The sequence below is a fragment of the Xenopus tropicalis genome, chromosome 9, assembly GCF_000004195.4.
Source record: "Xenopus tropicalis strain Nigerian chromosome 9, UCB_Xtro_10.0, whole genome shotgun sequence".
Lineage (NCBI taxonomy): Eukaryota > Metazoa > Chordata > Amphibia > Anura > Pipidae > Xenopus > Xenopus tropicalis.
In genome coordinates this window covers 85,278,074-85,304,827 of record NC_030685.2, presented here as the reverse complement: position 1 = coordinate 85,304,827, position 26,754 = coordinate 85,278,074, and the positions used below count along the sequence as shown (strand labels likewise).

The 26,754-nt window shown below is 46.4% G+C and overlaps 2 protein-coding genes across 5 annotated transcripts in view; one reads left to right on the top strand and one right to left on the bottom strand.

Annotated features, from left to right (window-relative positions):
* Positions 1 to 10,945, bottom strand: part of tns1 (tensin 1) — a 244,620-nt gene extending 233,675 nt beyond the window's left edge. Inside the window, exon 1 of one of the 4 annotated variants that reach the window (XM_031893769.1) lies at positions 10,587 to 10,945. In XM_031893769.1, the coding sequence (XP_031749629.1) occupies positions 10,587 to 10,697 (111 nt within the window). In that variant the 5' untranslated portion in view covers positions 10,698 to 10,945. The remainder of the gene's footprint in view (positions 1 to 10,586) is intronic. The other 3 variants (XM_031893771.1, XM_031893772.1, XM_031893773.1) reach the window with 3 other exon arrangements.
* The window catches only part of LOC116407773, an 880,143-nt gene that overhangs the window by 294,228 nt on the left and 559,161 nt on the right, over positions 1 to 26,754 (top strand). The window lies entirely within an intron of this gene.

Below are 26,754 nucleotides of genomic sequence, written 5' to 3'. Positions count from 1 at the left end.
AGGGGCATAATAGGCATGGTCGGGCCGTGCCCAGAGCATGGCCAAAAATCAGCCATTTTCAGTTGTACCCTAACCTACGGCAAATTGCTTCTAGCTCCAAAGATGCAACTTTCCTGGCGAGTGGCACAAAGAGTTGCGCCTGTCCCTGTGCGAGACTCCCACCGCCGCACACAGAGGTAACAGAAGGGGGCGCAATAACCCTAAGCTTGCACTTCACACCATAGCCAAGAGAACTAGGGGGTACAAGGGTTAGGGGGTGCTTAGAGGCGCAGAGCACAGATGCAACACTTTTTCCCTACTACCCAAATACCAAGCCCATTTTATTTACAAATACGCCCTTTTTCCCCCAGTTGGCATAGCAGTAGGGTTGCCACCTTCTTATGACATTGGGGTTGTGCCGTCACGGGGATGAGTGACATTGGGGGTGGGGCTTATGACAAGTGATCAACGATTGGCCAATCACCAACACTTTCTCCCCACTCCCCAAATACCAAGCCCAAATACCAATACACCCTTTTCCCCCCGGTTGGCATAGCAGTAGGGTTTCCACCTTCTTATGACATTGGGGTTCTGCCGTCACGGGAGCGGGTGATGTTGGAGGTGGGGCTTAGGACATAGTGATCAACGATTGGCCAATCACCACGTCAATCTAAAAGAGTCCTCCCCGGTTTCCCTAACTTGGAAACTGGACAGGGAACTAGTGAAGCTGCTATGTAGGGTTGCCAAATGCCCAGTTTTGACCCGGACAGCCCAGATTTCGGGTGGGTTGTCCAGGTCAAAACTGGGCAGTTGGCAACCCTACATAGCAGCTTCACTAGAGCCCTAGAGTTTTAACTACAGACACAGTGGCCCCCACCACTTGATGACATTTGTGATTGAGCCTAGCCTGACTCCTGTATAGGAAGAGCCCTAATCACTTGGAGGCAATTGACTTCATTGGGGGCCCCGATGTTTTTCCCGAGTCACTCAAACCATCAGGCTAGACCTACCTGTCACTGGTTCCACCGGCCTGCTCCTTCAGCCAATCAGAGCGCAAGAATGCCAACAATTCAAACATTAACAGAGCCAAATTGAGAAAGAACAACAACAAAACCGACGCATGACTTGCCTCCGGATGAAACGTTCCAACTTGTCCCTGAGACCGCAGAGTATTGCATGAATACCGGCTGAGCTTACACTCTGATACACAGGTGCACAACACAAAGCCGCAAGGTGAACAAATAAATGTATAAAACTCATTTTGTGCGACGACTCAACGTTTCAATGCCCCCTAAATGCCGCCCCGGGTCCCTCCGCTGATTGGCAGGTACATATTTACTGAGAAACCTCAGCCTCGGTGGCATGTTAGAGAAAATGGGGTTTCCTTGGCCCCCCTAGAGCCATAGTGCAAAGGCGCCCGGAGGGGGGGACATTCATGGTGACGGATACGCAGATGTTCTAACAAAAATACAAAGTAAAATGCCTTTTCTTCTGCTGCCAGTCATGTCTGTGATTGCAAAGCTGGGAAGTGCCGGGCGGCACAGAACCCCTATGGATAAGCTGCCATTCCTGGGAGCCAATGAGCCTTATAACAACAGGCAGGCAGAGGTACCGGAGGGAAAGGAATGGGGCGATTCACAGGCAATAGCAGCTACTCACTCAGTGTATATATATATATAAAGGGTTTAAATATCCTTTCCTGGCGCATAGATACCAAGTGAGCAAACGTTGTCAAGCACAATCTCACCGGCACAATAGGTCAGCGGGTGCTATACAATACCTGTATGCATTGGGTTTCTTTCATGGTTAAATGATTCCCTTTTCTCTGTAATAATAAAACAGTACCTGTACTTGATCCCAACTAAGATATAATTACCCCTTATTGGGGGCAGAACAGCCCTATTGGGTTTATTTCATGGTTAAATGATTCCCTTTTCTCTGTAATAATAAAACAGTACCTGTACTTGATCACAACTAAGATATAATTACCCCTTATTGGGGCAGAACAGCCCTATTGGGTTTATTTAATGGTTGCCCTACTGTCTCCATCTTGCCCTACTGTCTCCGTCTTGTCCTACTGTCTCCGTCTTGTCCTACTGTCTCCGTCTTGTCCTACTGTCTCCGTCTTGTCCTACTGTCTCCGTCTTGCCCTACTGTCTCCGTCTTGTCCTACTGTCTCCGTCTTGTCCTACTGTCTCCGTCTTGTCCTACTGTCTCCGTCTTGTCCTACTGTCTCCGTCTTGTCCTACTGTCTCCGTCTTGTCCTACTGTCTCCATCTTGTCCTACTGTCTCCATCTTGTCCTACTGTCTCCGTCTTGTCCTACTGTCCTCATATTACCGGTTCCTGGCCTGTCAGCACTTTGCCTGATTCCACCTACTGTGCCCAACTCTTCCCACCTACAGCTCCGTACGGCCCAACTGCCCATGGGATTCTGGGTGGTCTGTCCTATTTGTAACCACATAAAGGCCGCTCTAATTGTCTCATTCATTTCACAATGTATCTTTTGTAGCTTATCTTTTCTTTAGGCATTCCATTCTTCCCGTCCCAGTCTATCATTCCACCCACTGCCTAGTTGCTAGGGTTAGCCATGTTGGCAACCAGACAGAGCTGCAGAACAAACTGCGTAAATAATTAATTTACAAGAATTGAAGACTAAATGCAAAATCATTGTGTGCAACAAACTACAAGTCAGTGTTCCAGCCAATCTCCTCGTTCTGAGTGAATAGTAAGGGCGAGGGCTTGTGGGAAAGGGCAATATCAAAGCCTGCTCATCTCTCTGACAGGGGGCTCTGTGGGGCTCTATGAGGCTCTTTGGGGCTCTGTGGGGCTCTGTGAGGCTCTGTGGGGCTCTGTGGGGCTCTGTGGGTGCTCTGTGGGGCTCTGTGAGGCTCTGTGGGGCTCTGTGGGGCTCTGTGGGGCTCTGTGGGGCTCTGTGGGGCTCTGTGGGGCTCTGTGAGGCTCTGTGGGGCTCCGTGGGGCTCCGTGGGGCTCCGTGAGGCTCCGTGGGGCTCTGAGGGGCTCTGTGAGGCTCTGTGGGGCTCTGTGGGGCTCTGTGAGGCTCTGTGGGGCTCTGTGAGACTCTGTGGGGCTCTGTGGGGCTCTGTGGGGCTCTGTGAGACTCTGTGGGGCTCTGTGAGACTCTGTGGGGCTCAGTGGGGCTCTGTGGGGCTCCGTGAGGCTCTGTGGGGCTCTGCGGGGCTCTGTGGGGCTCTGAGCAGTGAAAGGATTAAGGGTCTTACATTGTAGGAAAGAAAGAAATAAAAGATGGTATCGGATAGTAATTAGATCAAGGGCTGGCGGCCGTCCAGGGGCGTCTCGAGACCTGACGGGGAATGAGCCTCCCGACTTGTGTTGCCTTTGATTGATGCTTTCAATTGCAAGCCCTTGGGGGCAGGGCCCTCGTTACCCACCATCTGTATATCACTTGCTGTATCCCTATGTACTCACTGAGGAACATGGCGGCACATTATGAATTAATGAAATAATCACAATATTTACTTGTTTGTGCCTTTTCTGCTCCATCAGCAGAACCCACCAAGTCTGTAGCCGGCGGTATCGGTCCATTGATGGCATTGATTGCATTGCAGCAGGGACGCGAGTGATCCGGTAGAGCAGTGTGCGGCCCCCCAAGAACCTGACCTCAAGGGCCCACCCTCGTAACCATTAGATACAGACAGTGCGTAATACAGGCCTATGGGGGAACCAGGGGCAGCAGAAGATGTTTTTGGTTGGGGGGGCAGGAGAGGGACGATTTTTGCTGCCACAGAGAGCCCCCCTGAAGCCCACCCGCGCGGTCCCTCTCCTCCCCAAACCCTCTCTTTAGCCACAACTCCGCCTCTCTTTAGCCACAACTCCGCCTCTCTTTAGCCACAACTCCGCCTCTCTTTAGCCACAACTCCGCCTCTCTTTAGCCACAACTCCGCCTCTGTTTAGCCACAACTCCACCTCTGTTTAGCCACAACTCCACCTCTGTTTAGCCACAACTCTACCTCTGTTTAGCCACAACTTCCCCTCTGTTTAGCCACAACTCCGCTTCTGTTTAGCTGCAACTCCACCTCTGTTTAGCCACAACTCCGCCTCTATTTAGCCACAACTCCACCTCTCTTTAGCCACAACTCCACCTCTCTTTAGCCACAACTCCACCTCTCTTTAGCCACAACTCCGCCTCTCTTTAGCCACAACTCCGCCTCTCTTTAGCCACAACTTCCCCTCTGTTTAGCCACAACTCTGCCTCTGTTTAGCTGCAACTCCACCTCTGTTTAGCCACAACTCCGCCTCTCTTTAGCCACAACTCCGCCTCTATTTAGCCACAACTTCCCCTCTGTTTAGCCACAACTTCCCCTCTGTTTAGCCACAACTCCGCCTCTCTTTAGCCACAACTCCGCCTCTGTTTAGCCACAACTCCGCTTCTGTTTAGCCACAACTCCGCCTCTGTTTAGCCACAACTCCGCTTCTGTTTAGCCACAACTCCGCCTCTCTTTAGCCACAACTCTGCTTCTGTTTAGCCGTAGCCCCCCAGTTCCAACACCTATGGAGATAACCATAAGGGGCTGATGGAAGTTGCCCTTCGCTGGGGCCACAGAAGGACCCCCTATGGCAGCCCAGTTCAACCCTACGGTACAGTCAAGCTTAGTTACTTTCTTTCATTTATTTCCCTTCCTATTCTGTCCTTCTCCATGGGGCCCATCTTACCTTTCTGTATGCAGCAGGTCCAGTAAACTCGAGTGACATTGAATAAAAGCTGGTAGAAAAAGGCCTTGGCATTTATGCCTATAAAGTTTCTCCTACAGGTTAACTTCCCCTTTAATACCCAGAAGCAAAGCCGTTAGCACTAGTTCTGCCCATAAGCCCCCTGTGTTGTTTGCCGGGGAAGGTGCCGCATTCCCACAGGGGCACAGTGTCACATGTCCCATTAGCGCCCTTTATCAAGCGCGAACCCCAGAGCTGACAGTTAACCCTTGGCTGCCCAGAGACTGCACCTGCAGTACAAAGCCATGAATTAATCCCTCTCCCCCTCCTGGTGGGACGGCGGTGAGGAAACAGTAAACGTGGCCTTTCATTCGATGACTTTTTAATCACATCTTTTCTCATGACCCGCCAGTGCCCCGGAGAAAGTGGATTTCATTGGCTGGATTAGCCGCGCACATGGTGACCCCAGAGTCACAGTATAATGCAGTTACGGGGGCGCCAGATGCCCCACAGCTCCGAGGGTAGGGGCTAGGAAGTTGCCCCCCCAGTGTCAGCCATAAAGCCCTGCTGTACTGCTGTACTGCTGTATATCACATGTATCCAAAATACACATAAACCCATCAATACAAAGGGCATATAACCTTCTTTCTTTTCCTACGGAAATGGCTCACAGGGAATGCTGGGAGTTGTATTTCAAGGTGAATTAGACAATTTCATCTCTAATAAAAACATCATAATAACTGGGACATGAGAGGTTCAGATACCCTGCCCCGGGGGTACCTCTAACCCTGTGTAGGTTCTTGTGCTCTGATTGGCTACAGGTACCTCTAACCCTGTGTAGGTTCTTGTGCTCTGATTGGCTACAGGTTCCTCTAACCCTGTGTAGGTTCCTCAGTTCTGATTGGCTACAGGTTCCTCTAACCCTGTGTATGTTGTTATGCTCTGATTGGCTACAGGTTCCTCTAACCCTGTGTAGGTTCTTGTGCTCTGATTGGCTACAGGTTCCTCTAACCCTGTGTAGGTTCTTGTGCTCTGATTGGCTACAGGTACCTCTAACCCTGTGTATGTTCTTGTGCTCTGATTGGCTACAGGTACCTCTAACCCTGTGTATGTTCTTGTGCTCTGATTGGCTACAGGTACCTCTAACCCTGTGTATGTTCTTATGCTCTGATTGGCTACAGGTACCTCTAACCCTGTGTATGTTCTTATGCTCTGATTGGCTACAGGTTCCTCTAACCCTGTGTATGTTGTTATGCTCTGATTGGCTACAGGTACCTCTAACCCTGTGTATGTTCTTGTGCTCTGATTGGCTACAGGTACCTCTAACCCTGTGTATGTTCTTGTGCTCTGATTGGCTACAGGTTCCTCTAACCCTGTGTATGTTCTTGTGCTCTGATTGGCTACAGGTACCTCTAACCCTGTGTAGGTTCTTGTGCTCTGATTGGCTACAGGTACCTCTAACCCTGTGTATGTTCTTGTGCTCTGATTGGCTACAGGTTCCTCTAACCCTGTGTATGTTCTTGTGCTCTGATTGGCTACAGGTTCCTCTAACCCTGTGTATGTTCTTATGCTCTGATTGGCTACAGGTACCTCTAACCCTGTGTATGTTATTGTGCTCTGATTGGCTACAGGTACCACTAACCCTGTGTAGGTTCTTATGCTCTGATTGGCTACAGGTTCCTCTAACCCTGTGTATGTTCTTGTGCTCTGATTGGCTACAGGTTCCTCTAACCCTGTGTATGTTCTTATGCTCTGATTGGCTACAGGTACCTCTAACCCTGTGTATGTTCTTATGCTCTGATTGGCTACAGGTTCCTCTAACCCTGTGTATGTTCTTGTGCTCTGATTGGCTACAGGTTCCTCTAACCCTGTGTATGTTGTTATGCTCTGATTGGCTACAGGTACCTCTAACCCTGTGTATGTTCTTGTGCTCTGATTGGCTACAGGTTCCTCTAACCCTGTGTATGTTCTTGTGCTCTGATTGGCTACAGGTACCTCTAACCCTGTGTAGGTTCTTGTGCCCTGATTGGCTACAGGTACCTCTAACCCTGTGTATGTTCTTATGCTCTGATTGGCTACAGGTTCCTCTAACCCTGTGTATGTTCTTGTGCTCTGATTGGCTACAGGTTCCTCTAACCCTGTGTATGTTATTATGCTCTGATTGGCTACAGGTACCTCTAACCCTGTGTATGTTATTGTGCTCTGATTGGCTACAGGTACCTCTAACCCTGTGTATGTTCTTGTGCTCTGATTGGCTACAGGTACCTCTAACCCTGTGTAGGTTCTTATGCTCTGATTGGCTACAGGATCCTCTAACCCTGTGTATGTTCTTGTGCTCTGATTGGCTACAGGTACCTCTAACCCTGTGTAGGTTCCTCAGCTCTGATTGGCTACAGGTACCTCTAACCCTGTGTATGTTCTTGTGCTCTGATTGGCTACAGGTACCTCTAACCCTGTGTATGTTCTTATGCCCTGATTGGCTACAGGTACCTCTAACCCTGTGTATGTTCTTGTGCTCTGATTGGCTACAGGTACCTCTAACCCTGTGTATGTTCTTATGCTCTGATTGGCTACAGGTTCCTCTAACCCTGTGTATGTTCTTATGCTCTGATTGGCTACAGTTCTACCCAACCCTGGGCAGGATTATATCCTAATTGACTACAGGTTGGTTTAGCCAATTACACATAATACTATAATTGGGTACAGGTCGGCATCATATCGATGATTAGGTGGCAATGATTAATAATGCTGCATTGATTTCCTATATGGATCCATTCAGTTGTACGCAAAGTAAAGGCACCGGGGGGGTATTAAGAGCTGCACCGTACCAGTTGCCCCGGCAGAATGACGATGGTTAAACTACAGATCTATATCCCGCCACAAAAAAAAACTATTCACCTTTTATTTCCCCCCCCAAATTCCAATCATATGCGCTGGGGAGGGCCAATAGGAACCCATAAGGAAAGAACAAAAACCAGATGAAAGGTTCCTTGGGGCAAAGTATTTACGTCACTGATTCCAAATGTCATCGTTATATTCCTGTAACTGTATAATAGAGAGAAACTGATATCCCACGTAGGAATGACACCGAACATACCAAGCGCGTTGTATCATCCTCGCCATAGTATTTATTATGGTATTTATTATTATCACCATAGTACAGGTATGGGACCCATTATCCATTATCCGCAACCTGGGGATTTCCAGATAAGGGGTCTTTCTGTATTTCGGATCTCCTACCTAAAGTCTGTTAAAAACATTATTTAAACAGTAATTTAACCCAATAGGGCTGTTCTGCCCCAATAAGGGGTAATTATATCTTAGTTGGGATCAAGTACAGGTACTGTTTTATTATTACAGAGAAAAGGGAATCATTTAACCATTAAATAAACCCAATAGGGCTGTTCTGCCCCAATAAGGGGTAATTATATCTTAGTTGGGATCAAGTACAGGTACTGTTTTATTATTACAGAGAAAAGGGAATCATTTAACCATTAAATAAACCCAATAGGGCTGTTCTGCCCCAATAAGGGGTAATTATATCTTAGTTGGGATCAAGTACAGGTACTGTTTTATTATTACAGAGAAAAGGGAATCATTTAACCATTAAATAAACCCAATAGGGCTGTTCTGCCCCAATAAGGGGTAATTATATCTTAGTTGGGATCAAGTACAGGTACTGTTTTATTATTACAGAGAAAAGGGAATCATTTAACCATTAAATAAACCCAATAGGGCTGTTCTGCCCCAATAAGGGGTAATTATATCTTAGTTGGGATCAAGTACAGGTACTGTTTTATTATTACAGAAAATTATTTTTAAAAATGTGAATTATTTGATTAAAATGGAGTCTATGGGAGATGGCCTTTACATAATTCGGAACTTTCTGGATAATGGGTTTCCGGATAAGGGGTCCGATACCTGTATTTATTATGGTCCGATTCCTAGTATTTATTATTATCAATATAATATTAATTATAGTAATATTATTAACACCATAGTACTCATTTATGGGTCACTGCTGGTTCTGCCATTCATAAAACCAATTCAGTCTTGTCCCGCCCCCTTTCCCAAAGCCCAAATAAGAAATCCGCAGCCCGGCTCTGTTTACTGTTGCTAAAAGAGGGCAGCGAGACAAAGCAACGAGCTTCATTATATAACAGAACTGGCGTTTGAGGAAATATTAAGTAATTCAAACAATCGTCCACACACACAGAGCCCTTAAAGGGCCGGTCACATCAAAACATGAAACGTTCATAGTCTCGTTATTAATAGCTGCTAATTTTAGGGGGAAATACAGGAAGCCGCGCAGGGTCGGACTGGGCCCCCGGGGCACCGGGAAAATATCCGGTAGGCCCCAGACCTAATTCTGTGAATGCTGCAGGGGCCCATTGGGGGGGTGTAGGGGCCCCTGAGGCAGTAGCCTCAGTAGTGGGCCCTGCACCCCCCAGTCTGACCCTGTGGCCCCGGTTTTATTGCCCATGGGCCCTAGTGCCATTCATTCAGTATTGCCCATTAATAACTATAACCATAATCGTTAAACAGCTAAGGGCAAACTGTTGAAAGACAGTAAAATTCACCATCATGTGGCCAATCAGTCACGTTAACCCTTACCTGCCACTAATAATTAACCCAATAATGGCCAGACAGGCACTTCCACTATGGCATTTAATCAAATGACAGAAAAGCACACACTCTAACACCTACGATAAGAATAATTAACCTTTAAATAACAAACGTTAGGCTTCAGATGACCCAATAGGCTTTTAATCTACATGTGTAACAGAAGCAATTAACCTTCTAATGCCCAGACAGAATTTGTTTTCACCTACAGCAATTAACCCCAACACAGAAGTTTTTTTCATGGCACTTAACTCATTAATGACCAGGCAGGCAAATTAACACCTATTGCAACAGCCAATTAGCCAGTGGCACAAATGTAATTAAAGGGGATGTAAGGCCACAAGGCCTAATGGAATAAAGCCTTATTCTTAGCAACTTTCCATTATACAAAGGAGTGGTTCACCCTTAAATTAACTTTCATATAATGTAGAGAGCGAAATTCTAAGACAATTTGCAATTGGTCTTCATTTTATATTATTTGTAGGTTTTGAAATATTTAGCTCTCCAGTTTGGAATCCCAACAGCTATCTGGTTGCTAGGGTCCAGATTTCCCTAGCAACCAGGCACTGATTTGAATAAGAGACTGGGCCTGAATACAAAGGCAAGTAATAAAAACTAACAGTAACAATACAATTGTAGCCTCACAGAGCAATAGATTATTGGCTGCCGGGGTCAGTGACCCCCCATCTAAAAGCTGGAAAGAGGCAGAAGACGAAAGCAAATAATTCACAAACTATAAAAAAGAAAAAATAAAGACCAATTGAAAAGTGGCTTGGAAATGTTTATTCTATGACACACAACGTTCACTTAGGGTGAAGACACATGGAGCTACTTAGTAGCAGCTACTTTTCCATGGCTACAAAACTCCAGAAAATCCCCTGCCATAGACAATAGTGAGAATAGCCGCAACAGGTAGCTGCTACTAGTAGCTCTGTGTGTCTTCCCCCTATAATAATCGGTACTGAAATCAATATATTTCTGCACTGCTGGTTCTGCCTTGTGAAACAATGTAGCAGAAGCCAACCCTGGGCAGGTGTGGTAACCAACTGGTTGCTGCTACATTGTTCCAATAGTCAGAAGCACTAGTGTAGCTCCCTGGGCAGGGGATGGAGGGATACACTGTACCCAGATAGGGACTTTATTTCTAGAAGTTGCTCCAAGAAACCCCAAGAGCAATGGGTATGTAAGAAACCCTCTCACTGGGGGGGTAAGACACCTAGACTGTCCCGTTGCGGCTGGAGGGTCGGGGTAAGCCCCCCGGGGCCCCCCAGCAGCAGAACACGTGTGCCTTACCTTGGGAAGGAGCCTCTTTTTTTCCTCCTTCGTTTCGGCCTCATGTTGGGGCTCAGCAGACATGAGCGGGGGGTCCTCTTCACAGCAGATGAAGCTGACGGTGCATCCCATGCAGACAGCTGGCAGTGCCACCCTCCGCAGCAGGTGGGCCCCTGGGCACTGCTTTACCTGGGGGGTCTCTGAGACACAGCAGAGGGGGACAGAGGAGTCGGGCAGTGAGTCGCAGCAGGTGCGGACATGCCAAGCTCAGGAAGCCCCCATGCCCGCTTGCCTGGCAGCCTCCCTAGCACTGGGTACGGGGAAGGAGAAGGAGGGCTGCTCGCTTGTTTTTCTCTTCCCTCCGCTCCTCCTCCCTCCTCCCACCCTTCAGGAAGTCACAGGGGCTCGGAGATGTTCAAAAAACCTGGCACTACAAGTCCCACACCTCTTCCCCTCCCTGGGCTCAGCCTTTGGGATTCCTCCCCCCCTGCGATCCCAAATCGCTCCCAGTCATCCCAAGTCGCTCCTGATCGCTCAGGTGCAGGGGCCCCACCTGTTGGGAGTCACTACTTTGGGGTTTCTCTACCTCCCTCCGCAATTGCTTCTAAACTGCGTCATTGGCATTGCGCTGCTCTGCGCCACCCGCGGAATGGAGTGCGCACAGGCCCCGCCCACATCCCCAGCGCTGATTTAAATCGCTTTAAAGTTTTCTGGTCCCGTCGCACTCACATTGTAATGAGAAGAAAAGTCGCTGCATCTTCCCCCAAATACTCCTAATGGCTCCTAAGGCAAAGCTGTGCCAACATGGGCAGTGATTTCTCTTCTCTTATGACTTTGGACGTAAAGCAACACTGACTGTTGTGGGAAAATGTTTTTTAATAAAAACCCATCAGTTAATAAACCGAATTACCTGCAGTAATATTAATGTTGTGGGTGTGAAGCAGTAGGTATAGACATGGCCTAAAATCCTACAACCCAAAAGGGGCCCATTCTGTTAAATCTAAAATGGTATAAATTATCTGTATATGGATATACCAGTATGGAATCTGTTATCCGGAAACCCATTATCTGTAAATTACAGAAAGCCTGTCTCCCAAAGACTCCATTTTAATCAAATAATTCATATTTTTAAAACTGATTCCCTTTTCTCTGTAATAATAAAACAGTACCTGTACTTGATCCCAACTAAGATATAATTACCCCTTATTGGGGGCAGAACAGCCCTATTGGGTTTATTTAATGTTTAAATGATTCCCTTTTCTCTGTAATAATAAAACAGTACCTGTACTTGATCCCAACTAAGATATAATTACCCCTTATTGGGGGCAGAACAGCCCTATTGGGTTTATTTAATGGTTAAATGATTCCCTTTTCTCTGTAATAATAAAACAGTACCTGTACTTGATCCCAACTAAGATATAATTACCCCTTATTGGGGGCAGAACAGCCCTATTGGGTTTATTTAATGGTTAAATGATTCCCTTTTCTCTGTAATAATAAAACAGTACCTGTACTTGATCCCAACTAAGATATAATTACCCCTTATTGGGGCAGAACAGCCCTATTGGGTTTATTTAATGGTTAAATGATTCCCTTTTCTCTGTAATAATAAAACAGTACCTGTACTTGATCCCAACTAAGATATAATTACCCCTTATTGGGGCAGAACAGCCCTATTGGGTTTATTTCATGGTTAAATGATTCCCTTTTCTCTGTAATAATAAAACAGTACCTGTACTTGATCCCAACTAAGATATAATTACCCCTTATTGGGGGCAGAACAGCCCTATTGGGTTTATTTAATGGTTAAATGATTCCCTTTTCTCTGTAATAATAAAACAGTACCTGTACTTGATCCCAACTAAGATATAATTACCCCTTATTGGGGCAGAACAGCCCTATTGGGTTCAACTAATGTTTTATTGATTTTTTTGTAGAGATCCAAATTACAGAAAGACCCCTTATCTGGAATACCCTTGGTCCCAAGCATTCTGGATAATGGGCCCTATACCTGTACCACCAACATATTAAAGGGACAGGATACACCCCCTTTTCAACATAAGCTGAATGGACAGGGCTTGTGCTACAAAATACTTCTGGTCTATTGTTTTAATTAAGATTTATCAATGGTTTTTGTTATTTCTGCAACTAAACGAGAATATGAAGCCAGTTTTACTTTAGCATATCCTGTCACTTATGGTCCCAAAAAATCTCAAGTAAGCTTATAAAACTAATTACCAATCCACTGAAAAGCCCCTGATAATTGCTGTTGCTAAGCTAATGAGGAGGTTAGTTAGTTTAAAAGTAAATAGGGAGCTCTGAACAAATTGCCCTGAACAAATGATTGAGTGCCCAGTACATTCCTTCTCTGTATATTTATATTTATACATATGGGTAGGGGGTGCCATAGTGTTTCCCTTAGACAGTACAGTATGGGGGTACAGCTTATTGTGTGCCCAGAACATTCCTTCTCTGTATATTTGTATTTATACATATGGGTAGGGGGTGCCATAGTGTTTCCCTTAGACAGTACAGTATGGGGGTACAGCTTATTGTGTGCCCAGAACATTCCTTCTCTGTATATTTGTATTTATACATATGGGTAGGGGGTGCCATAGTGTTTCCCTTAGACAGTACAGTATGGGGGTACAGCTTATTGTGTGCCCAGAACATTCCTTCTCTGTATATTTGTATTTATACATATGGGTAGGGGGTGCCATAGTGTTTCCCTTAGACAGTACAGTATGGGGTACAGCTTATTGTGTGCCCAGAACATTCCTTCTCTGTATATTTGTATTTATACATATGGGTAGGGGGTGCCATAGTGTTTCCCTTAGACAGTACAGTATGGGGGTACAGCTTATTGTGTGCCCAGAACATTCCTTCTCTGTATATTTGTATGGGTATGGGTAGGGGGTGCCATAGTGTTTCCCTTAGACAGTACAGTATGGGGGTACAGCTTATTGTGTGCCCAGAACATTCCCTCTCTGTATATTTGTATTTATACATATGGGTAGGGGGTGCCATAGTGTTTCCCTTAGACAGTACAGTATGGGGGTACAGCTTATTGTGTGCCCAGAACATTCCTTCTCTGTATATTTGTATTTATACATATGGGTAGGGGGTGCCATAGTGTTTCCCTTAGACAGTACAGTATGGGGGTACAGCTTATTGTGTGCCCAGAACATTCCTTCTCTGTATATTTGTATTTATACATATGGGTAGGGGGTGCCATAGTGTTTCCCTTAGACAGTACAGTATGGGGGTACAGCTTATTGTGTGCCCAGAACATTCCTTCTCTGTATATTTGTATTTATACATATGGGTAGGGGGTGCCATAGTGTTTCCCTTAGACAGTACAGTATGGGGGTACAGCTTATTGTGTGCCCAGAACATTCCTTCTCTGTATATTTGTATTTATACATATGGGTAGGGGGTGCCATAGTGTTTCCCTCAGACATTATACACAGAGCTGAAAAGTAAACACTTTAATACCATTCACCAACTTATCATTCATTGGTGGAACTCATTATCTAGTTGGCTGAGTATAACAAAGGGTTCTACCATGAATGTGAATTTGCAATTCATTTTCCCAACTGCCAAGTGCAAGAGAATCAGGGAGTTTGGGTGATGGTAGAACTGGGTGGGGGGCGCAAGACAAGGAATGTCTGAGGCATCAATGTGTTCTGAGTGTTCCCTGTCACTGCTTTCTCTGTAGAAGGTGGGGGAGCTGCTCCCTTTGTTGTCACCTTATTTATAAAAAGCCTTCGCATTGTCCCCTCCGCGCCTTCCTACTCGCTCTTCTCCCACGGGCCTTTGATGTGTCTTCAAATTCTTCTTCTTGTCATTTCAGCACAAAGTCAATGGAGGAGCCGAGGAGAGGCAGCTCTGTTATAGCCCCGTCTGTCTGCAGCCTTGTGCCTTTATATGGGGGGCACAGAACCCCTCAGTGACTGCTAATATCCTTATCATTTACAGTAGGGGGTACATTATCCCTTATAATACATGAGTGATACTCAGAGTTCCCTGTATAACTCAGCCTGCAGCCTTGTGCCTTTATATGGGGGGCACAGAACCCCTCAGTGACTGCTAATATCCTTATCATTTACAGTAGGGGGTACATTATCCCTTATAATACATGAGTGATACTCAGAGTTCCCTGTATAACTCAGCCTGCAGCCTTGTGCCTTTATATGGGCACAGAACCCCTCAGTGACTGCTAATATCCTTATCATTTACAGTAGGGGGTACATTATCCCTTATAAAGCATGAGTGATACTCAGAGTTCCCTGTATAACTCAGCCTGCAGCCTTGTGCCTTTATATGGGGGGCACAGAACCCCTCAGTGACTGCTAATATCCTTATCATTTACAGTAGGGGGTACACTATCCCTTATAATACATGAGTGATACTCAGAGTTCCCTGTATAACTCAGCCTGCAGCCTTGTGCCTTTATATGGGGGGCACAGAACCCCTCAGTGACTGCTAATATCCTTATCATTTACAGTAGGGGGTACATTATCCCTTATAATACATGAGTGATACTCAGAGTTCACTGAAACGTCTGAACATTATGAAATTGGGGGTTTAGCAAGCACCAAGCAGGCAGACGATTTGTGGGCAATCACAGGCAGATACGCCAAGCAGCGTGCCTCCGAGTGGTGCCAAACCACAAGCGGTATCACAGAGCTGAGCATAAAACCACAATGATTGTTTATAGATAGAGGACTTGTCACACAGCTGTCTATCACCCATAAGGCCTAGCAGGGCTGCCCGTACGTAGGAAGGGCCACAACTTGTGTGGTCTCAGTAAATGCACCGGCAATGTGCATCTCATAAGGATTTACACATCAGGACAGGATGGGCACGAGGCACAATATCCTCCATTTAGAGTTGCGTCTGCTAAAAATGAAGGATTTATGTGATCAAGGGGATCAGAATAAATGGCTGCTGGGAACAAAACCAAGAAAAGTAATTTATTTCACTTTCCTGAAGGGCAGAACAGCCCTATTGGGTTTATTTCATGGTTAAATGATTCCCTTTTCTCTGTAATAATAAAACAGTACCTGTACTTGATCCCAACTAAGATATAATTACCCCTTATTGGGGCAGAACAGCCCTATTGGGTTTATTTCATGGTTAAATGATTCCCTTTTCTCTGTAATAATAAAACAGTACCTGTACTTGATCCCAACTAAGATATAATTACCCCTTATTGGGGGCAGAACAGCCCTATTGGGTTTATTTAATGGTTAAATGATTCCCTTTTCTCTGTAATAATAAAACAGTACCTGTACTTGATCCCAACTAAGATTTAATTAATTACCCCTTATTGGGGGCAGAAATTATGGAAAGACCCCTTATCTGGAAAACCTCAAGTCCCAAGCATTCTGGATAACAGGTCCCATACCTGTACTACCAAAATCTCACAGGGCACGGTGGTAAAAATTGGAGCAATTGTGTCTCTGGGCTGAAAGTCACTTGGCATGAATCGTTATCTGTCCAATTGGCCAAAGATGTCTAAAGAGACAGTCTGGTCGGAGATTCTCTCGTTAAATATGGAAGGGGGAGTAATGGGAATGCTGGGAGTGCTGGTTATGGGGGGTTATATGGAGTGTTGCAGAAATGCCAATTCCAAGTATTTTAGGGCAAGTTTTTCTCTGCATCCCCCCCTAGTGGCAGAATGTAGAATATCTTATTAAATATTTACTAATACTACATGACCAAATGTATCCAGACCAGATCCTGAAATCCCATTCCCTCAGGAACACTCACTGCTTTCAGCACAGGAACTATCTGTAGGGAGAGGTAATGGGGGATCAGAGGCAAACAAACCTAATACCCCCTTGTGCAATGCCAAGTGTTGGCTGGGGTGGTGCTGTTGGGTTCCGGAGCAGTGGAAATGCGCCCCCTGGAAGGATAAATGGCATCTTAATATCTGGCAGTCTGATAGGATAGTCAGGAGCCCGGCCTGATCCCCAACATCACTGCCCAACCTCACTAATGCCCTTGTGGCTGAATGGGAGCAACTCCCAGCAACACTGTCCCAGCATCTAGTGGGAACCTTCCCAGAAGGGCAGGGGCAGTTATAGCAGGTAGGGTTGGGCAACCCAACTGAACCCCTGTGGGATGGAACCCCGACTGTGAGCCTGATCCCCAACATCAGTGCCCAACCTCACTAACGCTCTTGTGGCTGAATGGGAGCAACTCCCAGCAACACTGTTCCACCATCGAGTGGGAACCTTCCCAGAAGGGCAGGGGCAGTTATAGCAGCAACGGGGCAACTTCATATTAACCCCTCGGTTTGGGAATAAGGTGTTGGACAGGCAGTTGATCCATATTGCGGTTACGTTTGGGTTTAACATAGAGACAGACACACAGTTTATTGCATTGTGGGCTCAATGTCAGGGTGCTGAGCCAAGGTCTGAGGGTCCGGCTGCTTTATATTCTCCGAGTACTTGGCTCTCCAGCAACGTTTGCTCTTTGGCACAAACACAACATCCGACATTTGGCCCCTCAGTTTCTCTCTCACTGACCATAAAATATACAGTTTATTTCTAAAGGAAAAAACATTTATTCCTTCTGGAAATCAGGGAGCGCCAGCCCGGGCCCGGCCTATGGAGTGTAAGTGTAGGTACAGCCTGTGGCTACCGGCGGGGCCCAAAGCCGCCAGTTAGTAGAGAGAGAGAGGACAACGTTAACAGGCTCTTGGCCAGATGTTGGTTGGGCATAGGGTTGCCATCTTTTTTTCCCATAATACTGGCCTTTGGGTTGGGGGACAGGCCGTGATGTCATTTGGAGGAGGGGCTATAACAAAAGGGGTGGGTAAATGGGAGGACCAGGCGGAAATAGGACCTGTAATCCAGAATGCTCGGGACCAAGGGTATTCCGGATAAGGGGTCTTTCCGTAATTTGGATCTTCATCCCTTAAGTCTACTTGAAAATCAATAAAACTTTAATTACTCCCAATAGGGCTGTTCTGCCCCAATAAGGGGTAATTATATCTTAGTTGGGATCAAGTACAGGTACTGTTTTATTATTACAGAGAAAAGGGAATCATTTAACCATGAAATAAACCCAATAGGGCTGTTCTGCCCCCAATAAGGGGTAATTATATCTTAGTTGGGATCAAGTACAGGTACTGTTTTATTATTACAGAGAAAAGGGAATCATTTAACCATTAAATAAACCCAATAGGGCTGTTCTGCCCCCAATAAGGGGTAATAAAATGAAATCAATGGGAGACAAGCTTTCCATAATTCAGAGCTTTCTGGATAAAGGGTTTCCGGATAACGGATCCCATACCTGTACTTGTAAATTTTTAATACCTGTGCCGGCCCTACTTGGGGATTTAACAGCTAAGCCAGTTCATTACCGGCCAGGTTGGGCAGGCCATTAGGCAAATGCAATTGCACTCCCTGCACTAGTGATCCAACCCTGCTCTGGGGGGGCACATAAGAGGGGTGCACAGGGGGGTGAGTGTCGGCGGCGTTGGGTCGGCTGTCTGCCAACCACAGCCATTCAAATATCTGGTACCCACAGGGCATCTGGATCTCATCTCTGGGTACTTGGTAGGAGGGGGTCGAGCAGGAACCACAGAGCCGTCCCTTAGGGAGTAAAGGGGGGATAATTCTGGGAGAGGGAAGCCCCTAAAAGCAAAGATAAAGAATGGATTTGAGGAGGGAGTGTGGGAGTCCGGCAGAGCTTATAAAAACTCCATTTACATTCCTTACAGATGTGCCGCACTGGAACCCCGGCCAAAACTCCATCACTCACCGATAAAATACTCTGCTCTGCTAATGGCTCTGGGATTCCACCGAGTATAAAGAGCAGCTGCCGCGGGTACAGAATAAACTGAAACCTGAAGAGGTGCAACCTGGCTCCTACCCCCCCCCCCCCATGTCAGCAATAAGGCACCTGATTGGCAGCACAGTAGGATGTGGGTGTTGGGCCTATAGAAACTTAGGGGGCTGTTCCTGCTGAATTGTGCTTAGTACAGGGGCATCCCTATGTGCCATAGTTTTATGGTATCTCTCTGTACAGGCTATGAGCAAACTTAGGGGGCTGTTCCTGCTGAATTGTGCTTAGTACAGGGGAATCCCTATGTGCCATAGTTTTATGGTATCTCTCTGTACAGGCTATGAGCAAACTTAGGGGGCTGTTCCTGCTGAATTGTGCTTAGTACAGGGGAATCCCTATGTGCCATAGTTTTATGGTATCTCTCTGTACAGGCTATGGGCAAACTTAGGGGGCTGTTCCTGCTGAATTGTGCTTAGTACAGGGGAATCCCTATGTGCCATAGTTTTATGGTATCTCTCTGTACAGGCTATGAGCAAACTTAGGGGGCTGTTCCTGCTGAATTGTGCTTAGTACAGGGGAATCCCTATGTGCCATAGTTTTATGGTATCTCTCTGTACAGGCTATAAGCAAACTTAGGGGGCTGTTCCTGCTGAATTGTGCTTAGTACAGGGGAATCCCTATGTGCCATAGTTTTATGGTATCTCTCTGTACAGGCTATAAGCAAACTTAGGGGGCTGTTCCTGCTGAATTGTGCTTAGTACAGGGGAATCCCTATGTGCCATAGTTTTATGGTATCTCTCTGTACAGGCTATAAGCAAACTTAGGGGGCTGTTCCTGCTGAATTGTGCTTAGTACAGGGGAATCCCTATGTGCCATAGTTTTATGGTATCTCTCTGTACAGGCTATAAGCAAACTTAGGGGGCTGTTCCTGCTGAATTGTGCTTAGTACAGGGGAATCCCTATGTGCCATAGTTTTATGGTATCTCTCTGTACAGGCTATGAGCAAACTTAGGGGGCTGTTCCTGCTGAATTGTGCTTAGTACAGGGGAATCCCTATGTGCCATAGTTTTATGGTATCTCTCTGTACAGGCTATAAGCAAACTTAGGGGGCTGTTCCTGCTGAATTGTGCTTAGTACAGGGGAATCCCTATGTGCCATAGTTTTATGGTATCTCTCTGTACAGGCTATAAGCAAACTTAGGGGGCTGTTCCTGCTGAATTGTGCTTAGTACAGGGGAATCCCTATGTGCCATAGTTTTATGGTATCTCTCTGTACAGGCTATAAGCAAACTTAGGGGGCTGTTCCTGCTGAATTGTGCTTAGTACAGGGGAATCCCTATGTGCCATAGTTTTATGGTATCTCTCTGTACAGGCTATGAGCAAACTTAGGGGGCTGTTCCTGCTGAATTGTGCTTAGTACAGGGGAATCCCTATGTGCCATAGTTTTATGGTATCTTTCTGTACAGGCTATGAGCAAACTTAGGGGGCTGTTCCTGCTGAATTGTGCTTAGTACAGGGGAATCCCTATGTGCCATAGTTTTATGGTATCTCTCTGTACAGGCTATGAGCAAACTTAGGGGGCTGTTCCTGCTGAATTGTGCTTAGTACAGGGGAATCCCTATGTGCCATAGTTTTATGGTATCTCTCTGTACAGGCTATGAGCAAACTTAGGGGGCTGTTCCTGCTGAATTGTGCTTAGTACAGGGGAATCCCTATGTGCCATAGTTTTATGGTATCTTTCTGTACAGGCTATGAGCAAACTTAGGGGGCTGTTCCTGCTGAATTGTGCTTAGTGCAGTAGCGAAACACTTGACTCTACCTGCTGATTGACAGACAAACAATCCTAGGAAAGGAATTTGTCAGGCCACCCACCAGGGGGGTTCGGGGTTGACTGAACACCCATCTCCCATGGCTATTTACAAAGATACTGGCTACAGATCACATAGCTTTATGTCTGTTTTCGTTCTTGCTTGTGTGCTGAGCCCTGCCTACTGGTCAGGAATGAGATGATACCATATTAACCACCAAAACATCAGTATTTGTATAAAAGTATTTTAAGGGAAACAACATGGCAGCTCCCACCCCAGGGGTTCCAGCTGTGGGTAGCCTCACCCCATTGCGCTGGAGGGATTAGAGCGCGCTGCTTTCTGTGGGTTTGGTATGCGCTCGCTCCTTTCATCTCTCCCCAGCAAACAAGGGCCCGAAATTCTTTCTCTAATTCCAGTGTCTTATTTCCCTCCATCTCCAGAGCAGCCCGGCGATGCCCTGGGAACCGACGGTGAAACGTGAGCCAAGAAAGTGTCTTCTGAGCAGGTAGAGACATACGGGCAGCCGTGCCAAGTCCCACCCTGGGAAGCCCAGACAGGTATGCGAGGGCGGCATCGGATTAAAGGTGCCCCACATACCCACGCTAAGTGCCCCGGCAATGGGGGGGGCTAAGAGAAGCCACACACTAAATATGGGCATTTGCCCAGGGGCTGTGGGGCAGTCTGGGGTGGCAGGGGAAAGCTTGGGTTTGTTTTCTTCATTTCAAATCGATTAAAGGGGAACTAAAGACACCACTTATTTAGTGAAACTTAACGTAGTACAGGTATGGGATCCCTTATCCGGAAACCTGTTATCCAGAAAGCTCCGAATTACATAATGCCCATCTCCCATAGACTCCATTTTAATCAAATAATTCAGAATTTTAAAACCGATTCCCTTTTCTCTGTAATAATAAAACAGTATCTGTACTTGATCCCAACTAAGATATAATTACCCCTTATTGGGGGCAGAACAGCCCTATTGGGTTTATTTCATGGTTAAATGATTCCCTTTTCTCTGTAATAATAAAACAGTATCTGTACTTGATCCCAACTAAGATATAATTACCCCTTATTGGGGGCAGAACAGCCCTATTGGGTTTATTTCATGGTTAAATGATTCCCTTTTCTCTGTAATAATAAAACAGTACCTGTACTTGATCCCAACTAAGATATAATTACCCCTTATTGGGGCAGAACAGCCCTATTGGGTTTATTTAATGGTTAAATGATTCCCTTTTCTCTGTAATAATAAAACAGTACCTGTACTTGATCCCAACTAAGATATAATTACCCCTTATTGGGGCAGAACAGCCCTATTGGGTTTATTTAATGGTTAAATGATTCCCTTTTCTCTGTAATAATAAAACAGTACCTGTACTTGATCCCAACTAAGATATAATTACCCCTTATTGGGGCAGAACAGCCCTATTGGGTTTATTTAATGGTTAAATGATTCCCTTTTCTCTGTAATAATAAAACAGTACCTGTACTTGATCCCAACTAAGATATAATTACCCCTTATTGGGGGCAGAACAGCCCTATTGGGTTTAATTAATGTTTTATTGATTTTTAGTAGACTTAAGGCATGGAGATTTAAATTAAGGAAAGACCCCTTATCCGGAATACCCTTGATCCCGAGCATTCTGGTTAACGGGTCCCATACCTGTACAGAGGAAGGCAAACAAGACATTCAACAGGCCAGTGGCCAATCAGACTGCTCCCTATACCAATTTCTACTAATTATACATATATTTCCCTTCCTTGCCCTGATTCCCCCATTAAACTCCACTTGCTGGTAGGGAGCTGCAAAGCTTGACTGCCCTTATACTGAATGAACCCTTTCTGTGCTAATGATGGAATCTCCCTTCCACAGACTGCAACCCAGTCTTGGCCCCACCTACCCCTGACTGACCACGCCTCTGTTCTACCCAGGCTGCACCTTGGTACCACCACCAATCCATGATACTTTGGTAGGTCAGTCCGACCCTGGGTTTTAGACAGACAACCGTCCCCCCAAAAAATATAAAAAGAAAGACCAACTGCAATATCTACATTATATCTACCATCCAGATGATGTCACTAATAGGGAAAGTAGAGTGTAAGCTCTTTTGGGTAGGGCTGTCTTCACCTCTTGTATCGGTTACTGGTTGCTTTATATGTTACTCCTTGTAGAGTGTAAGCTCTTTGGGGCAGGGCTCTCTTCCCCTCCTGTATCGGTTACTGATTGCTTTATATGTTACTCCTTGTAGAGTGTAAGCTCTTTTGGGCAGGGCTCCCTTCCCCTCCTGTATCGGTTACTGATTGCTTTATATGTTACTCCTTGTAGAGTGTAAGCTCTTTTGGGCAGGGCTCTCTTCACCTCTTGTATCGGTTACTGATTGCTTTATATGTTACTCCTTGTAGAGTGTAAGCTCTTTTGGGCAGGGCTCTCTTCCCCTCTTGTATCGGTTACTGATTGCTTTATATGTTACTCCTTGTAGAGTGTAAGCTCTTTTGGGAGGGCTCTCTTCACCTCTTGTATCGGTTACTGATTGCTTTATATGTTACTCCTTGTAGAGTGTAAGCTCTTTTGGGCAGGGCTCTCTTCCCCTCTTGTATCGGTTACTGATTGCTTTATATGTTACTCTGTATGTCCAATGTATGAAACCCACTTATTGTACAGCACTGCGGGATATGTTGGTGCTTTATAAATAAATGTTAATAATAATAATAATAATAAAGTACAAATGAGGGTTTAGGGACTCCGCCGCCCTGCTGGTCAGATCTAAAGACTATGGTCACTCTCCTGTTACTATTTATTACCTGGATTACCTGGATTACAACCCCCCCCCCCCCCATATTTTTTGCAATTGGTGTAAATCCTTTGTAGGGAGGGCAGATGATTCAGAGCAGGGATTTAATGTTACATCCCCGGGGCCCTAAGCATATTTGTGGACCCCTTCGGGGGGGATAATAGTAGAGGAATTACTGGATCTTATCAGCAGCCGCTGGGTCTGCTCCCTCTATAGTTACCCCACTGATTTATTTATCTCTCACTTTCTCCGGCCCCAGTGAGTCACGTTGGTGCAATTACTCAGTACATTCCTCCAGTGAAACCAGAGGCTGCGGCTCTGACACTTCCAAGGGGAGCAGTGCATGGGGGGGGGGCGTTGCATTAATGCACTCGCATTACACGTGGGTAAATGTTTGCATACCTTTATGGAACATTAGAGCGGTGACACTCGCGGGCTTGATTTATGGCGGTGTGGGAAATGTTTCACACCAGCAAAGGGATAAACATTGGTGTAAAAGAAATAAATGTCTTTACCCAAAACACTGTAAGCCTTTGGCTAATAAGGGGTGCTGGGAGATGTAGTCCAACAAAGAACCCTTGGATAGCCATTGGCAAGGACCTGCTCCTTTATTTTTCCACTACAAAGGGGGTGGGTGGGGGTAAAGGTAATGGAACTGATGCCCCTTGGGGGCCGCTCTGGGCGCCGGTCCATCTGCGATTAGAATTGTTGGCAGCACCAGAAAAGGCAGCGAGGTTTTGCTTTGCACCGAGAGGAAAGAGACAGTGACAATGGGAAGGAGAGAGACAGAGAGAGAAAAGGGAGAAGGTCTGACTGCCTGATGGGAACATAAGAGCCTACATTGGTGCTAATGGTATTCTGATAGACAGAAGCTGGGCGTAATCTGGGTCACTGTGCTCATTGCCAGATATATCCATATAATATGTTAGTGTTCCAGGCCTGCCATTACCAGCCAGAGTCACCCCATAGGGGCAGAAATACCACCATGACATAACAGAGCCCCCCAAACATAAAAAATACATGAAATCCCTGTATTTGACTAAACCTTCTTGTTTAACATAGGGAGAGTCAAGTTGGACATGGCACATAAGGTTGAATATAACTGATAGTGGGTGGAAAGTGAAGATACAGAGTCAGTGGTCCACAATGAGAACCCACAGAACGAGGGGGAGGAGCTTGTGCCGCTGTATAGTTATCAGATGGGTACTGAGCTTATGATTGGTTAAGCTGCGCGCATACCCTGGAAATCACCTTTCACTTATGTGTTTGTGCGACAGACCCTGTTAGTGCCCCTGACATCGACCACTAAATGTCTCTAGGCTCTAGGGTTAACTCCCTGCTTCATATTAGTGAGCTATAAAGTCAGTGATCTTACATAGAGAGACAGTGTTTGACATAGAGCTGGTAAGCAGGCTTGTCATTGGACAATGTTCTTGCATATGCAATTAAGATATCGTAAAAGGCTTGTATACACATTTCAACCATAAAAATGGCCAAAATGTCTGGTCCAGGTTTGAAAATGCACTCAAAAATATCTCTCTATTGTGGGGGGGGGGGGGGGGGGGGGGGGATTTAGAATTCACAGAGAGGAGATTTACAGAGCCCCCCCCCCCATATTTATACTGTGTTACAATTACTTAAATAAATCCAGTCCCCAACTCCTGCCTCTGTGACTCCAGTCAGACTTGCAAGGTTGAACTCGACAGCCCGGTGCCAGGTTTCACCTCCCATTTTATTTAATTAAGGTTTGTAACACAAAGCGAGATTGGCAGCTTCTGCCATCATAAATACCTGGGGGGGCAGTGAGCGAACCCCTCGACGGGACAGTTTGGGTTGTTTAATTAGAAAACTTAATTAATGCTCCCAGCATGCACCCAGCTTCCTGCTGCCGGGCCCCAATCATTTCTAATGGAATCACCCAGGAATGAACAGGAAGGGATTTTTAATTTGTCTTTCTAAAGAGCTTCAGGGGGTGAAATATACTTTCTAGAGCGTTGGCTGCAAATATTCAAAGATATGGGACAGGAATGTGATTTTGGGGAGGAACTGGTGGGAATAATAGTGAGTATTTATGGGAATACGTGATCCTTCTGATGTTTCTGTACTACAACTCCCAGCAGCACCTGAGGTTGGAGGGTCACAGAGAGAGATCAGTTGTTTTCTAATTCATGATTCTGTTATTGTGTAACTGAAATGATCCCACAAGAAATGTAATGCATCACTGCCCCCTGCTGGCCATATTGATTCAACAAATATGTGCACTAGGCACTAGCAGGGGATAATAGCCTCTGGGAAGGGACTGGGGCTGTGGGATAGCAGGTATAGTAGGGAGAGATGGTGCCTATAGTAACAGTGTGGGGATAATAGCCTCTGGGTAGGGACTGGGGCTGTGGGATAGCAGGTATAGTAGGGAGAGATGGTGCCTATAGTAGCAGTGGGGAGATAATAGCCTCTGGGAAGGGACTGGGGCTGTGGGATAGCAGGTATAGTAGGGAGAGATGGTGCCTATAGTAGCAGTGGGGGGATAATAGTCTCTGGGAAGGGACTGGGGCTGTGGGATAGCAGGTATAGTAGGGAGAGATGGTGCCTATAGTAACAGTGGGGGGATAATAGCCTCTGGGAAGGGACTGGGGCTGTGGGATAGCAGGTATAGTAGGGAGAGATGGTGCCTATAGTAACAGTGGGGGGATAATAGCCTCTGGGAAGGGACTGGGGCTGTGGGATAGCAGGTATAGTAGGGAGAGATGGTGCCTATAGTAACAGTGGGGGGATAATAGCCTCTGGGAAGGGACTGGGGCTGTGGGATAGCAGGTATAGTAGGGAGAGATGGTGCCTATAGTAGCAGTGGGGGGGATAATAGCCTCTGGGAAGGGACTGGGGCTGTGGGATAGCAGGTATAGTAGGGAGAGATGGGTGCCTATAGTAGCAGTGGGGGGGATAATAGCCTCTGGGAAGGGACTGGGGCTGTGGGATAGCAGGTTAGTAGGGAGAGATGGTGCCTATAGTAGCAGTGGGGGATAATAGCCTCTGGGAAGGGACTGGGCTGTGGATAGCAGGTATAGTAGGGAGAGATGGTGCTAAGTAGCAGTGGGGGGATAATAGCCTCTGGGAAGGGACTGGGGCTGTGGGATAGCAGGTATAGTAGGGAGAGATGGTGCCTATAGTAGCAGTGGGGGGATAATAGCCTCTGGGAAGGGACTGGGGCTGTGGGATAGCAGGTTATAGTAGGGAGAGATGGTGCCTATAGTAGCAGTCGGGGGGATAATAGTCTCTGGGAAGGGACTGGGGCTGTGGATAGCAGGTATAGTAGGGAGAGATGGTGCCTATAGTAGCAGTGGGGGGATAATAGCCTCTGGGAAGGGACTGGGGCTGTGGGATAGCAGGTATAGTAGGGAGAGATGGTGCCTATAGTAGCAGTCGGGGGATAATAGTCTCTGGGAAGGGACTGGGGCTGTGGGATAGCAGGTATAGTAGGGAGAGATGGTGCCTATAGTAGCAGTGGGGGGATAATAGCCTCTGGAAGGGACTGGGGCTGTGGGATAGCAGGTATAGTAGGGAGAGATGGTGCCTATAGTAGCAGTGGGGGATAATAGCCTCTGGGAAGGGACTGGGGCTGTGGGATAGCAGGTATAGTAGGGAGAGATGGTGCCTATAGTAGCAGTGGGGGGATAATAGTCTCTCGGGAAGGGACTGGGGCTGTGGGATAGCAGGTATAGTAGGGAGAGATGGTGCCTATAGTAGCAGTGGGGGGATAATAGCCTCTGGAAGGGACTGGGGCTGTGGGATAGCA